At 47.0% G+C, this 15605-nt stretch overlaps 1 protein-coding gene across 1 annotated transcript in view; it reads right to left on the reverse strand.

Annotated features, from left to right (window-relative positions):
* LOC119173720 (cytochrome P450 2F3) overlaps positions 1-15605 on the reverse strand; it is an 80606-nt gene that overhangs the window by 15022 nt on the left and 49979 nt on the right. The window contains exon 4 of the mRNA XM_075894401.1: positions 5337-5443. Coding sequence (XP_075750516.1) covers positions 5337-5443 — 107 coding nt within the window. The remainder of the gene's footprint in view (positions 1-5336; positions 5444-15605) is intronic.

The raw sequence follows: 15605 nt of genomic DNA on the forward strand, positions 1-15605 counted from the left end.
TACGGCAGATCAAACAGTTCGACCCTCATGGCATATAAACTCCTCTATCTTCTAAAAAAGTCTTAACCGGTAGTGTTCCGGAGTGTAATTTAAAGAAAAAGCTTTTTGCACTAGGCTGAATTTGCATGTTATTAACACGCTTAAGAGCATCATTGCCTTCTCCCCCGCTATTGATTAACCTATACATAGGAACTGAAAAAATCATGTCGCATATGTCTTTATGCAATTTCTTTCGCCCGACCGAAAAAAGGTATTCATTGGAAAACCGAACTGACAGAAACCGGGCACTGTCCGCAACTTCCTTAAAGAAACCTCGCGTAACTCCGGGCATGCTTGCGGTGCTAACCACAAAATTAGGCAGAACAGGACAAATGCGTAACTGGCATACCGTACTTAAGAAGGGGTGTTGAACATCTCGAAAGAAAATAAAACGATTAACTAGTCGCACGAACAGATGCGACAGGCTTAGTCCCCCTGTTTTACTCTTCGGAACAAATTCGTCCTACTAGAGTTTTCCCAAGTCGACACCCATATAAACACAGCAAATATTCTATGCAGCTTTTGCACATGCACCCGTGAGCAACACAAAACCTGCATCAGATACCATAATTTGCTCATTAAAAATATGTTGCATACAGTGGCTCTGGCAAACATTGAGAGGCTGTTGCCATTCCACTGCGCTGTCCTTTCGCGCGTTTCTTTTATTTGTTCAGTCCAGTAGCCATTAGTGTCCTTGTAGTGCTGGAAAGGCACGCCTAGATATTATACTGGAGTATTAAACCAGTGAAAGTTAGCATAGGTATCTGGGGTTGACCTCCAGTCTCCGTGCCACAACCCCAGACACTTTCCCCAATTAATCCGCCTTTCTGTTTTTTCTCCAAAATTTTTAAAAACGGCAACTGTCTCTTGTACACTTTCTTTGGTGGTGCAACACACTGCTACATCATCAGCGTATGCCAAAACCGTTACCTCGGCGTCAAGCAGTCTGAAACCACGGATGGTCTCGTTTTCTATTATGGTCAAGCACAAGCTCTCTATGTACAATGCAAACAAGAGTGGACTTGCCGGACAGCCCTGGTGTACAGAACGTTCCAGCTTAATGGGAGACCGCGGGATCTTGTTAATAATTAGTCGTGTAGTAGAGTTCTTATACGCCAAAACTATGCCCTCTGTAATCACCGATCCGACATTGACATGTTCAAGTATGAAGAATAGCACATCTTGCGGGACGCAGTCAAAAGCCTTTTCTAAATCAAGCTTAAGGATCGCAACATGATAATTAAAAGCATCGCAACTCTCAAGGACACATCGCATTGTGTGTGTGTTCATCAATATTGAGCGCCCCTTGATGCCACACGTTTGGTGCTCCCCAACTATCCCAGTGATTACGGACTGCAATTCGCCTGCCAATACTTTCATGAGTATTTTGTAGTCAGTGTTGGTTAGCGAAATGGGCCTAAATGACGAAACTAGTTTTCATTTTGCTTTGTCATCCGTCTTAGGTATTAGAATAGTGTGCGTCTCGGCAAATGAAGGTGGTAATGCTTTGATTGCATAGGCTTCCTTGAAGACAGCTTGTAACACTGGTGAAACTTCTGTTTTAAAAGCTTTATACCACACCGCACCGAGACCGTCAGGCCCCGGCGACTTCCCAGCGGTGAGACTATCTATTGCATATTCAATTTCAGAAACGGTTATAGGCCTCTCTAACGCTTCTTTCGTTTCGAGGGATAACTGCTGCATACGGCTCAAGAAAGTGTCCTTGAACTTCGTAACATCTACTAATGCGGCTGCGAAGAGACCCTTGTAATACCGAAAAAAAGCTTCAGCGATAGTGCTGTTAGTATTTAGCAGAATTTCATTTTTCTATATTTCGTCGATGTAATTACGACGCGCTCGTGATTTCTCGATTCCAAGCGCGCGCTTGGTAGGAGTCTCCCCCTTAGCCCACGCCTCTGCTCTCGCTCGAATAAGGGCTCCTCTGTAGCGTTCCTGCTATACTAGCTCAATTTGTCGTTTCACCCTTCGAATACCTTCCTTATATGCACCGGGCTCCTTGCTTTCTAATGCTATCAGTTTCTTAAGCGTTGTTCTGAGTTCATTTTTTTATTCTTTCTTGATATATTAAAGTACTAGATCTCAATATGGCTTTCATTTTAACGCTTTGCTTCAAAAGCTCCCATTCCTCGCCAACATTACAGGCTCCGATCACTTTATTGTTCTTAATTCCTCAATTTCAAATATATTAAAAATCTCATCCCGAAGTAGTTTAGCGTTAAACTTCCATGAATCCCAACTAAATTTGTTTTCTTTTTGTTTAAGTCCCAAGTTACATTAAACAAGACAATGGTCAGAGAAAGAGACAGGTAAGACTGTGTAACTATTGCTTTTAGCTAGCGTCTCCCCTGCCATGTATATCCTATCAAGACGTGCGTGACTGGTTCCCTGAAAATGCGTAAATTGAACTCCGCGACCGTCTTCGAGGCACTCCGCAACATCATCCAGGTCAGATTCATTCAGCAAGTCATAGAGCATTCAACACTTTTGTCTCACACATGGCGATTATTAATTCTATCCTTCGCGTTCAATAAACAATTGAAATCTCCCAATAAAACAAGCTGTTTTGGTGTCCGTAAATGTTGCTTAATTAACGAAAAGAAAGTTTCTCGGTCTGCCTCCACGTTCGGTGCATAGACACAAATGACGCGCCATTAAATTCACTAGTACTAAAATCACAAGTCACTGTTGTACCAAAGTCACAAGAAAAGTGACTTTCAACAATCAATTCCGGAATATTTTTAACAAAAAGCACACAACTGGCCGAAGTTCCATTTGCGTGACTAACTATGGCATAATATTTAGACGTAAACCGCAGCATCATGCTCCGGGTCTCCTCGCCACCTTCCCCTTTTGTCTCCTGCACGGCTAACACGTCAATATCTTGGTCAATTACCAAGCGATACACTTGAACCTGCTTTTTCTTGGAGACCAAACCTCGAACATTTAAGGTTGCAAAGCTCAGTGCCCAGTGACTAGCCATGGTTCCTCACTAGAAAAGAGCGGGTAGGCCCGGAGCATGGTGCTTACCGTGTACGTCTAGCTCCCTGCGAGACGTCTCCGGGACCATCCGGTGGTCCGGCATCAATTAGCTGCTGGTCCCTTCGCGTGCTAACTGGTCGGTTCACAGGTAGATTGGACCTCAATCTGAGGCCCGAGCGCCGCGCCGGTGTCGCCTTCACTGGTGGTCCCTCTACTTTGATCTCGCGAGCAGTGCCCGCAGATTGCTCCAGCGAACGCTTGACCGCCGAGCTTGTGTTGATCCCGCGGGTTATTCTGTGCGTTGGCATGTCGCGTCTTGTTGCCGCTTGCGTCGACGTGTCCACCAGTTGGCTTTGTGAGTCTTCAGTGGAATTCTCTTGGATGATGTCCGCCTTATCCGTTTCTTTCTCCTAGGGTTCCGACACTGTATCGTAATCTTCAGGCGAAACCAGCCCGCGTTCAACCAGAGAACAAGCCGCCTCTCCTGGCCCATTAGCCGCGTCTTCCGCCTCAGTGGCGTCCATTGTCTGCTCTTCGATCTCATCGCACGTTGCAGCGCTCGTAACTGCTGCGTATGACCGGACGCACTGAGCGTCTCGATGTCCAAATCGCTGACAAATTGAACACCGTGGCACCCTGCAGTCTCGCCGTACATGACCAGTTCCTTTGCACCGCAAGCATTGCATAGGCCTGCCCGGCACCACAACTAGGGCTACTTCCCCTGCAACGCGCACTTGGTACGGAAGGTCCTCCACCGTAACTCCACTCTTCAACTTTAGTAGCATGGTTCTCGTCGTCGACGCTTTGTCGCTGACGCCGTCGACTCTCCAGCGCTCTCGATTTACTTCGACAACATTGCCGAAGGCCGCGAACGCCGTCCGCTCATCCTCATCGGCGACTCCATAAAGCAGCCAATGAAGCCGCAGTTTTATCTGCTGGTCCTGGGGATCAACGATGAGACACCGGTGTCCCTTCACCTGAAGCTCCTTGAAGGCCAGCAGTTTCTTCGTCGCGTCTTCTCCGTTCAGTGTAACCACCCAGACGTGATTATTCTGGTACGCTCCGAGTGCTATGACGTCCGTTAGCACTCCAGTGGAGACCAACGCGTCTCTGAAGTCTTCAACCTTGTCGGGTCTCGCTCGAACGTCTCTATGCAAAAACACAGTATTTAAGGCAACGGGCCCTGTTGGCAGATGAGGCAGAATCACTTGGTACTCTTCAGTTGACCTGTTACCGTGGCCCTCAAGGACCGCTGAAGCCGCTCCGACGGAGCCCTGCATCCTGCGCCCGTTCACTAGCGTGGCTGAAAGCAGAATACTGAGCCACTGCTGCGCACGTCCTTCTCAGGTCAAATGGCAAGCTATTTATATCTACCAGTCAACGCTTCTCAGCAGCATCTTGGGGTGGGGGGGGGGGGGGAATCGTGTTTTCAGCATTACCAGCAAGACAGCGCGATGAGCGCGTGGGACTCGCTCACTGGATTTCATGCCGACTGATTGTGCCGCCGCGATCTTCGATCTCTGGTCGACTGGCTCGCCCTACGCCGTCTCCTGACGTCGACAATAGCTGTCGCAGAGTGGTGCTCCATCCTCGGACTCTTGCGACCAGGTCCATCTTTCCTATCTTCTCCTCACTTCCGTATGTGGCTCTCCCTGCGTCTCACTCTCTCCGTCCACTCTCTCTATCTCTATACAATTTAATCCTATCCTATTAATCTCGCCTTACCACCATCCCTCGTGAGCTACCCTTGAGGTGTCCTCCCCCTAAGGGACAGTTACGGGGCTCAATTTTATATTCGTTTCATATAAGAATCACATTGTGTGTGTGAGCATGCGTCGCCACATCGCACGGCGAAGTCAGCTCTAATCTACTACGCGTACTTTGACAGGCTTAGAAAAAGGAAGCGACACTTTCTCAGGCGCCCTTATCTCGCGGTGGCGAGGAGGGGAGGATTGTACGTCTTGGCTGGCCTTGGGCTGGCCTGGAACGATTCTGCTCTAGTTGCCGGGCGCACAAAGGTCGCTGCAATCATTGCAGTCTCCGTTTGCGGAAAGCGCGTGCTTTTCAGACACAGCAAAGTAACAAATAAGATGCTTATTTGCGTGCATCCGTACCTTTGAATACGTTTCGTGTGTCATTTGTGCATGAGAAACGTGGGGCACGTTTGGATCTGCTTTAGATTCTGCGTGTGACCTTTCAATTTGTTGCTATCGCGTTAATTGCTTCGCCTTTGCGGCAAAGCTGTGACTTTTTATGATGCGATAATAACATGAGCAAGAAGAACGTTTGGTCCTTACCAAAATGTTGTTCTGTACTGACGGCCTGGCGAAGCCGATATCCCTGAGCGCTTGGAGGCAGAACCTGCGATTTTCGACCCATTCTTCTCCTTCCAATGACATCGGATCTGCACGTGTTAGGAATGACAAGTACACCGCTAGAAGAGAGGGCTTTCAGAATCAAAGAAGTCAACGGAAACATGTGTGAAATGCAACTCTGCTAGCACTAGATAAAAACTCTCACCAAGGATATCAGCCACATGCGTTTATCTGGCAGCCTTGCTTGACTTTCGTGGTCGCGAAGATCTTCGAGTTTTCGTGCTATAACTTGCACAATATGTTCGCTTCAAATTTCACCGAGCTCTGTGCATAGTACTTGTGCCCCATTGTTAAGTGAATGGCTAGAATTCATTTGGGCAGGCTCTTGACTTACCATTGTCCTTTCTGTAGCACCCATCTTGCTTGACGCTAGACCCCGTTCCTTAACCAATAACCTTCGTTCTACGCAGACGAAAGTATAGATATCATTGGATTGCTTGTGTTTCTTCTAGGCAGAGCCTTTCTCTACATATAACTTTGTAATAGTGGGAGACAGAGCTGCGTTTAAATAAAAAAACGAAATGAGCACTCTCCGAATAGCTAAACCTTTCCTTGTTCATAAAAAAAAACAACAACCGCAGTCGTTTTTATCATGGAAATCATCATCAGCCTTACCACACGCACTCCAGAGCGAAAGCGTCTCCCATGTTTCACCAATGAATCCGGTCTTGCGCTCATTGTTGTCACGATACACTCACGAACTTCTTAATCTCAACTATTCACCTGAATTTCTTTCTCCCCTTCGTGACTATGTCTTCTCTTGGAATCCACCTTATTACATTCAATGACCAGTGGTTCACTTTCCGTTGTGTCTCTTAAAGCTAAACCTACCCTTTTCTTTTCTATTACTTGCTGCGTCGTCCTCAATTTAAGTTCAACCCTTTTTGTAAGCCCCCAGGTTTCGGCCCTGAGGGTAAGTGCCGGTAAGACGTAACTGTTATATGTATTACCCTTGAGGAATAGTGATAAAATACTATTTATGATTGGCGGATGCCTGCTCGAAGTAACTTCTCCACCCCACTTTTCTCCTTTTCATTAATTCAGTCTTATGATTCGGCTCTGCAGTGAATACCTGTCCTCATAGACGGCCCCTTTACCATTTCAATATCCTCACTATCTATTCCAAAGCAACGTTCTACACCGATACTGTTGCATATTAGTTTTCTGAATAATTATCAGATCTACCATTACGCTTTCCTTGTGCAGTTAAGTGATTATGAGTGTCTCGACGCGTCCTGACAAAAATCCGTAAACTGGGCAGTGTGATAGAGCCAACGTTCTGACAAGCGGACTTTTCTTCGTCAAGGCTGCAGTTGCAGCCTTTAGTCAAAGTCTGGGTTGGTATGGCGCTGAAGGATAAACGACTGAATAACATGGCGGACAAGGAACAGAAGGACAAAGACTAGACGTTGTGCTTTATTAACAAGAACCCAACTACAGCATTGTGCATCACGACTGGACGGTCTCCGAAAATTCTTGCGGAAGATTTTGCCAATATTTTCACCTTTCCTATGTCAAAAGACAACGCCAGTCATCGTTCCGTACCAATTTTATATGGACCTTCATGTAAGATAGATGAGGCAGAATTTTTTTTATTAAATGTATCTAAGGAGAGGTTGGTGCCAATGCGTGGCGATGGCTACTCCTCTTCTCTTGCACAAAAGTCATCATCGCACATTCAGTAGCAAACACAAGGCTATACATATGTACATAGCACAACACTTACACAATGAGTTCACGTTTTTCTACACTGAGTGTCCACACCACACAGAAATGAGTCCACACTGCGTAGAACTGTGTCCGCACCACACTGAGTTTGTAAAAAAAAAGAAATCCACACAAGTTATCACGCCAATTTAAGTGTTCACACAAGAACGTGAACGTTCAATAAAACGTCTAAGGTGATCTTGTCGCTTAAATACTGACATGTTTTCAGAAAGGTTTTCCCCCAAAATGTCGTAACGAAGTAGGAAAATACTGTTTTGAAACATACTGCGGTTAACATTTGTGTTTTGTTTAGTACTTTCGAGCTATTTCTGATTCCTCCAGAAAGTGAACGACTGCACGTGCTGCAGTGGCTTGTAGCTTTCCTCTTGGCCATGGACCCAAGATTTTTGCAATTGATGGAGGTCGCTTATCCAAAGAATTGAGTTTTCTAAAAAGATTTTTTCGAGGTTCGTCATGATTTTTTACAATGCAGAAGAATATGCTCCACGTCTTCTTGAGCTTCTCCACATGAGCAGGTGGGATTGCCAGCTCTCCTTACTTTGTACAGGAAAGCCTTCGTGTAGGCTGTACCAAGTCGAAGCCTATGGATGACTGTTGCTACCGATCGGCTAACCTTTAACGGAATATTCAATTCTATACCAGGATCAATGTTATACAACAGAGAGTTGTGCGCACCATTTCCGAACCGGGTTTCCTTAGACAGCTCATCTTATTTATTAGACAACGTGCATCGCTCATCGATAGAGGTAGCAGTGATATATTAATTTCTTCATATGCTGCACGTGCAATGTGATCAGCTATGTTGTTTCCTGTGATTCCACAGTGGCTTGGCACCCACTGGAACATTATAGTGTGGTTTAAATCTTTTGCTATAGCGTACGTCCTCTGTATTTCATATGCGAGCTCACTAGCTTTGTTTCCCAAGCTGGTTCCTTTTAAAGAAACTAATGAGGACTGTGGTGAGTCACTGATAACTACCCATCGAAGTGGACCTGGCTGTAAACATATGAAGCGTAAAGCACAGAGTATTGCATAGAGTTCTGCCGTTGTGGATGTTGTGAAATGGCTGAGTTTAAAAGCTTTTCTTGCTTGGTATGCAGGTACAAAGAATGCCTACATGGAGCTTTGATTCAGACATGATCCGTCGGTGTACATGTGAATATAGTCTTCATAGTTAGTGTAAAGGTGTGTTAAAGTTAATTGCTTTATTACGATTATGGGCAGATCGTTCTTACAATTTATTCCCCGAATCGAAGTTGTAATATCTGGAATAGAGAGTCGCCATGGTGGATGGGATGCACATGGAGGCCAGTATTCGTGCTAGGCAGTAAACTCTTGAATTCTAGTATATTTTTATGCATTCTTGCAGCTGATCTCTCCTGATTAGCTCGGTATAGGGGATGATCAGCGTGTTGAGTTGCCAATCGAAGATAATGCCGGAAAGTTTCCGCAAATCTCATAGCATGGAAAGTCGGTTGACGAGACTCCGCAATTACTAAAGCACTGGCAGACGCTCGCGGTACACTAAGACATATACGAAGGCTTCTGGCCAACAATCTTTGAATCCTCTCCTCTAAGTTACGTGATATCCCATGTAAAACCGGGGCAGAGTAAGCTATTCTTTGTCGAATTATTGCTGAATGTACACGCAATAAAGAAGAACATGAACTACCACATCTCACTCCGGTCAGTCGCCGTAATATATTGATTAGAGAGTTGACTTTGTCCTCTAATGATTTTATCTGTGGTGCCCAAGACAGACGTCTGTCTAAAATAACCCCTAAAAATTTGTGCTGCCGCACAAGTTTTAAGCACTGAGAGTCTATCTGAAGTTTGACTTTCTTAAGGCATTTCCTTGTGAACTTACCCTGGCCAAGCTGCTGCGTCATGCACTTTGCCTCTGTTACCATCGCACTGCACCAGGCGAAGGTGGTGTTACGTACCAAGCCTTGCGAAACATGGATGAGGTCTCTCATCAAAGTATTTTTGACGAATAAAACAAAGTGCGGCAAATGAGTCTGATTGCTGCTGAATGGAAATTGTCTGCGGTGAAGCCAATTTTAAAGCCTGGTCGCCCTGCACAACTTCTGTGGTAATACCGGCCAATATCACTAACTTCTAATGTTATGAAGCTGATGGAACGTATGGTGCTGTTTCGTATGGACGCCAGATTACAGGAGCTCGCTTTCTTTCCTGATGTCATGAGCAGATTTCGTCGCCACCGTTCAGCCCTCGACGGCATAGCATATCTTGTATCATCGCTTGAATCTGCTCGAGCATACAGAAATTCAGCGTATGTTCTATTTCTTGACATACAGCAAGCGTTTGACTTGATGCCACATAAGGCGATCATTTGTGCATTGATGAATGAAGAAATTTCAGGTCATCTGTTACACTTTCACCGCGATTTTCATTCTGAGCGCGAGAATGAAAGCGCGCATTGGTGAAGTACAGAGTCAACCTCACGCTGTTAAATGTGGTGCCCCGCAAGGCAGCGTCTTGTCACCGCTTCTCTTTAACAGCGTACTTGCTGGACTTCCAAGCCGATTACTGCAATAATGTAACTTCTCTGTAGTCTTAGTGATTTATGCTGATAACATCGCACTCTGGGTCAGTGGTCCGTCACACCATGGTCCACGTCTTCGTGGTATATTGCAGCGAGCTCTGAATTCAACTTCAGAATACTTGGTAGAAGTTGGCCTGCAGGTTTCACATGCAAAGTCAGCTGCGATCGCGCATCATGCAAGGCAACGCGCTCGTCGATGCCTTAGCAGGCTTTACCTCGGAGACACACCGACACATTGGGTACACAAACATCGCTACCTGAGTGTAATCATCGATGATCGCCTTTCTTGGAGCCCTGCTGTTTAATCTGGGAGGCAAAAATCGCTGTTCCTGTTCAAGTATGTAGCCGCCTTGATTGCTAGGGATGTAGGCATTGATCAGAAGATGGCACTACAGGCTTACCAATCAGCTGTACTTTCTCGCGTGTTGTATGCCTTGCCAGTCTTGACTGTACCGCCTGCTTTAATGTCTCAGCTGGAACGGGATCATCGTGTTGCCCTCCGAGTACTGTTTGGCTTACCTCGTGAAGCGCAATCCATCCAACTACTGACTGAAGCACACCAATTGCCGCTAAAGCTGCAAGCTGACCTGACAGCGCTACATCACATTGAGCATCTGAACCGAGCCCCACATGGCAAGACACTCCTTAACAGGCTGTTACAACGCCCACTTTCTCGGATGGGTAAACTGGCGGCTTTGTTCAATGACTATACAGGCAATTCCGTCGAAAATATTGAGTTGCCAACATCGACAGAGCACAGACCATGTGCCTTGTCTACCCACCTGTCAATTTCAGGAATACGCAAAAAGTGTGACCAGCCTGTTTCGAAACGATACCAATTAGCCCTTTCACACTTATTTGAAAACTTCGAAGACTATGCAAAAGTATTTACGGACGCTTGTGTACGCAGCGATGGCCTGAGCGCTTCTGCAGCTTTCTTCTGCCCTTCAACCGATATCAGGTGGTTGTTTAAAATACCGCACCCATCATCGTCAGTGACGGTCGAGCTAGCAGCGATTGATATCGCCCTTAAGTACGTACAAGAAGGGTTACCAGCACCGAAGGTTGCCATCTTCACCGACTCTCGTGGTGCCCTTAGCAGACTTACCAGCAAGGAGACAGACAGCCCTATTCTGAGCAGCACCATGGAACCCACTAACAATATTTTGTCACGTGGGGTATGCCTAGCTACACAGTGGGTACCTTCGCACGTGGGTATAGCGGGCAATGAATAAGCGGATCGCCTTGCTTCGTCATGCAATCATGATGGCTGTGACTGTCCGGGAATTCTATGTACGATAGACAACGCTCGTCTGCTTATACGCTGTTGGGACTCCGGGTCCTGCCGGTCTCGTTTTCGGTAGCTGGCCCCGTAGCAGGATTCATCGTCCGACAATTCAGTGAGAAGAAGCGCCCGAACGAACGACAGAGATTTATTTATATGTTGAGAAGTGATCAGCTGATCCAAAGAGAGAAGAGAGAGAGAGATACAAAACGTCTTCAGCATTTTATAGTGCCACGTTGCCAACACTGGGCGCATTGTCCGCATCGTCAGCCAATACGGTGGCCCCGGCACCTCGGCCATGAAAGAGGGGAAATACCTCACAACACATGGAGGGGCCCAACCTAACACGATGCCCAAATATGGTCACGACGCCCTAAAAATGCCCAAACATGGTCATGAACGCACAGCAGATTCCGGAATTCTCCCGGCGAGAGGGAGGAGCCTGAATGGGGAGGTGGGGGTCGACGACACAGTCGGTCAAGAACCGGTTCTCCCCGCAACTCCTCTTGCTTGGTTCCCTAGCGCAAAACCAGTGCGTTGACCTTTGTTTTCGCTTGGCTGCAAGGCCGTCTCAGGTGCAGGCTATCCCGGGAATGCGTCGACGATCTCCCAGAGGGGTTCGCAAACCTTCGGAGAATCCCGACGCTGGGGCCAGTCGTAACAGTCTCTCGCGCGGGGGGGTGAAGATATCGATGGGCTGAGGTTTGCAGCCACTGTCTGGAGAGATCAGCGCCGGCAGTCGGTTTGGTGACGACCGTCTTTGATGAAGTAGAGGGCACCACCTGCTTCATTGTGGGCTCAACAGACATCACATACGCACATGAAAACACAACTACTCAGCCGGTGAGCGCCGGACAATTCCGCCAAACTCCACCAGGCAATTTTCCCTTTAACTGATAATAAAGGAAATACACAATTTATTCAATATGTTACTCATACGTTAAGGTGACACAAAACAACAACACTAGAAGCACACCGAACCCGAAACCCTGGATAGCCGTGTCTTCAACGTTTTCACACAAGTACACCTAAAAGAGTAAAAAAAAAACAATCACTAGCCCTTGTCTAGGTCAGGAAAAAAAATGCCAGAGTTCTCGAGACATCCTCTCGCGTCAGGGGCATCGACTTAAGCCATCAGCGTTGCCATGGAGCGTTACACCCTTTTTGTAGCGTTACACCCTTTTTGTAGCGTATTTCAAACGCATATTGTTGCAAAACGAGGCTCCACCGCAGCAGGCGGCCGTTCTTAGAGGACATGGTCTGTAGCCAGGTGAGAGGACAATGGTCCACTTCCACAATGAACTTGCTTCCGGCAATATAACAAGCCAGTTTCTGGACTGCCCAAACCAAGCACGCACATTTCTTTTTGCTAGCGCTGTAAACCTGCTCGCGAAGGGTGAGTTTCTGGCTAATATAGAGGACGGGATGCTCTTCATCCCCCTCAACCCTTTGACTAAGAACTGCCCCCATGTCTCTATCACTAGCGTCGCATTGGACTATGAAATGCCTCGAGTAGTCCAGTGAACTAAGCAAAGGTTGGCTCGACAAAGCCGCTTTCAAAACGCGGAAAGCCTTTTCTTTCTCCTCATCCCAGTCGACCATTTGGGGCTCGGTCTTGCGCAACGCGCCAGTAAGAGTGCTGGCAATGTCGTAATATCTAGGAATGTACCTACGATAGTAACCAGCTATTCTAAGAAAAGCCCGAATATCGGTTTTCGTTCAGGGCTGGGGAAAGTCTTGGATAGCTGCCACTTTCATTTCAGAGGGACGGCGATGCCCTCGACCGATAACATGCCCGAGATAGAGTACCTCTGCTTGTGCTAGCTGACACTTGGGCGCCTTTACCGTTAAACCTGCTTCGCGTAGGCGTGTCAGTACTGCTCTCAAATGCGCCAAGTGTTCTGGCCAGGACGAGGAAAACATGGCGACGTCGTCCAAGTAAGGCAATGCAAAGTCCTCTTGACCCCGCAAAACCTTATCCATTAAGTTTGAAAAACAGTAAGGCGCGTTCTTTAGGCCGAAACTCAACACTTTAGGGCGGAATGTCCCCAATGGTGAAATAAATGCAGCATACCGGCTCGCCCTCTCGGTGAGCGGCACCTGCCAGTAACCCCTCACTAGTTCTAGCGTTGAGATAAATTCCGCGCTGCTTACCCTCTCGACGCGTTCCTCAATGTGGGGAATTGGGTATGTCTGATCCTTGGTGATGAGGTTTAACTTACGATAGTCTACGCAAGGACGCGGATCTTTGCCGGGTACCTCCACAAGAATAAACGGGGAAGTGTAATCACTTTCACACGGCTCAATCAGGCCCAATTCCCGCATCCTGTTAACCTCTGCTTTTATTAGCTCAAGCCGGCGAGGTGACACCCGATACGTCTTAGATCTTACCGGTTCCGACGAGGTAAGCTCTATGTCATGAGTGAGGACGGATGTCCGGCCTAGCTCGCTTACAAATCTGTCCTGAAACTCGGTCAAAAGACCACGCAATTCCTGCTTCTGCTTCATTGTCAGCTGTGACTTTGATACTAAATCCTCAACTCTTTTCTTGATCGGGACTTCGTCCATTCGGGAGCTAATTCAGGAATTTCTGCCGGAACCTCTTCCGGAACATTTAAAGTCATGTTCTCAATGGCTTCCCTCTCTTTATAGGGCTTGAGTAAGTTGCTATGATACACCTGGTGTACTTTACGACTTCCTGGTAATTTTACCACATAGTTGGTGTCAGACAATTTTCGAGTAATTTCGGCCGGGCCGACCCATTGCACTTCAAGCTTATTCTTTTGGGAGGGCCTCAACAACATTACCCGGTCTCCTACAGCAAAGTGTCGCGCTTTAGCTGTTCGATCATAGTAAAGCATAGCCTTCTGCTGTGCTTTGGTCATCGCGCTCTCGGTCAGTTCTTGGGCTTTTGTTAGACGATCCAACAAGGTGAGGACATATATTCCACTACTACAGGATCATCACCCTGACCTTTCCGCGACTCTCTCAGCATACGAAGAGGAGATCGCAGCCTGCGGCCATAAGCAAGTTCCGCTGGCGTAAATCCTGTTGCCTCATGTGGTGCAGTTCTTAGTGCAAACATCGTTGCAGGTAAGCACATTTCCCAGTTAGTTTTTCGTTCAAAACATAGGGCTCTTAACACTCGCTTCATCACGGAGTGAAGCTTCTCTATCGAGTTCGACTGTGGATGGTAGACTGAACTATGCAATAATTTCATGCCACACTGCTCTAGAAAGGTTGTCGTTAAGGCACTCGTGAAAATGGTGCCCTGGTCTGATTGTATCTCGGCAGGAAAGCCTACCCGGGCAAACACGGACAGAAGTGCGTTCACTACTTCCACGGAACTTAGCTCTTTTAGCGGGACCACCTCTGGAAATTTTGTAGCTGGGCAGATTAAGGTCAGGATGTGACGGTAGCCTGAAGTTGTCTTGGGCAAAGTACCTACTGTGTCAATTACCAACCGACGAAAGGGCTCCGTGATTACGGGTACCAGCTTCATTGGAAATTTCGCCTTATCTTCCGACTTACCCACTCGCTGACACACATCGCAAGATTTTACAAACCTCTCTACATGTTTAAAGCATCCAGGCCAGTAGTATTCCTGTAAAAGACGATTTTTCGTCTTCTTTACGCCTAAGTGGCCTGACCATGATCCTCCATGCACCAAACTAAACAAACCCTGAAGATACGCCTGAGGTATGACTACCTGGTCAAACTCTATTCCTCGCCTATCTAGATATTTTCGATAGAGTATGCCGCTCCTCTCTTGGAATCTCACATTTCGCTTGGCGATTCCCTCTTTCGAACTGTCCTGGAATTGCTTAAGCGTCAGGTAACCCTTTTGTTCGGTTATTAATGAAGCGGGGCTCACCTGCAGCAGCCGACTGAAATTATCCGAAGTTGGCATGACACACAACTCTTTTGTAGTTCCTAGTACCTGGAATGTGTCACCCTCTGTGTTATCCTCTGTACTACCAGGAATCGGCTTGGGAGCAACGGCATTTTCTATTTGCTCGGTCAACGAGGCGTAATTGACCCCTTCCAATTCGGGAGGAGGTTCATCGTCGCCTTTAGGAATGGTTGCCTGCGCGACTACGGCTTCTGCAGCCTGTTCTCGCATAAGTCGATTTGTTACCGTGGTGTCCAACTCGCAACCCGGCCCGTTGTTGATTTGAGGCTGGTTTGCCTCAGTGAATGTTGCTCTCGAAGCCAGCGCACGTGCCTTCGATCTAGTCAGTGCCTGCACTATGCCTTCTCCCAACGTTACACCTTTCTCCTTCAGCATTTGATCTGACTTATCTGAAAATAAGAAAGGATACTGAGGGGGTAGATATGGCAATACCGCGGCTTCCGTTTCCAACGTACCAAATGAGCCTTTAAGGACAGCTTTAGCTACGGGAAGGCACTGACTGTTTGCTTCTACGGCTTGTTTAATCCAGGCACAGTCTCCTGAATACTGTCCGGACTGAACAAAAGACGGATGAACTACGTCCATAGTGGCTGCGGAGTCTCTAAGAACCCGACACGGCTTGCCGTTCACGGTAAGGTCGTACATATAGGGCTCTAACAACTTCATGTTCTCGTCGGCTTCATTTATAGATAAAAAGGC

Source organism: Rhipicephalus microplus, chromosome 5, assembly GCF_043290135.1.
Source record: "Rhipicephalus microplus isolate Deutch F79 chromosome 5, USDA_Rmic, whole genome shotgun sequence".
Classification (NCBI taxonomy): domain Eukaryota; kingdom Metazoa; phylum Arthropoda; class Arachnida; order Ixodida; family Ixodidae; genus Rhipicephalus; species Rhipicephalus microplus.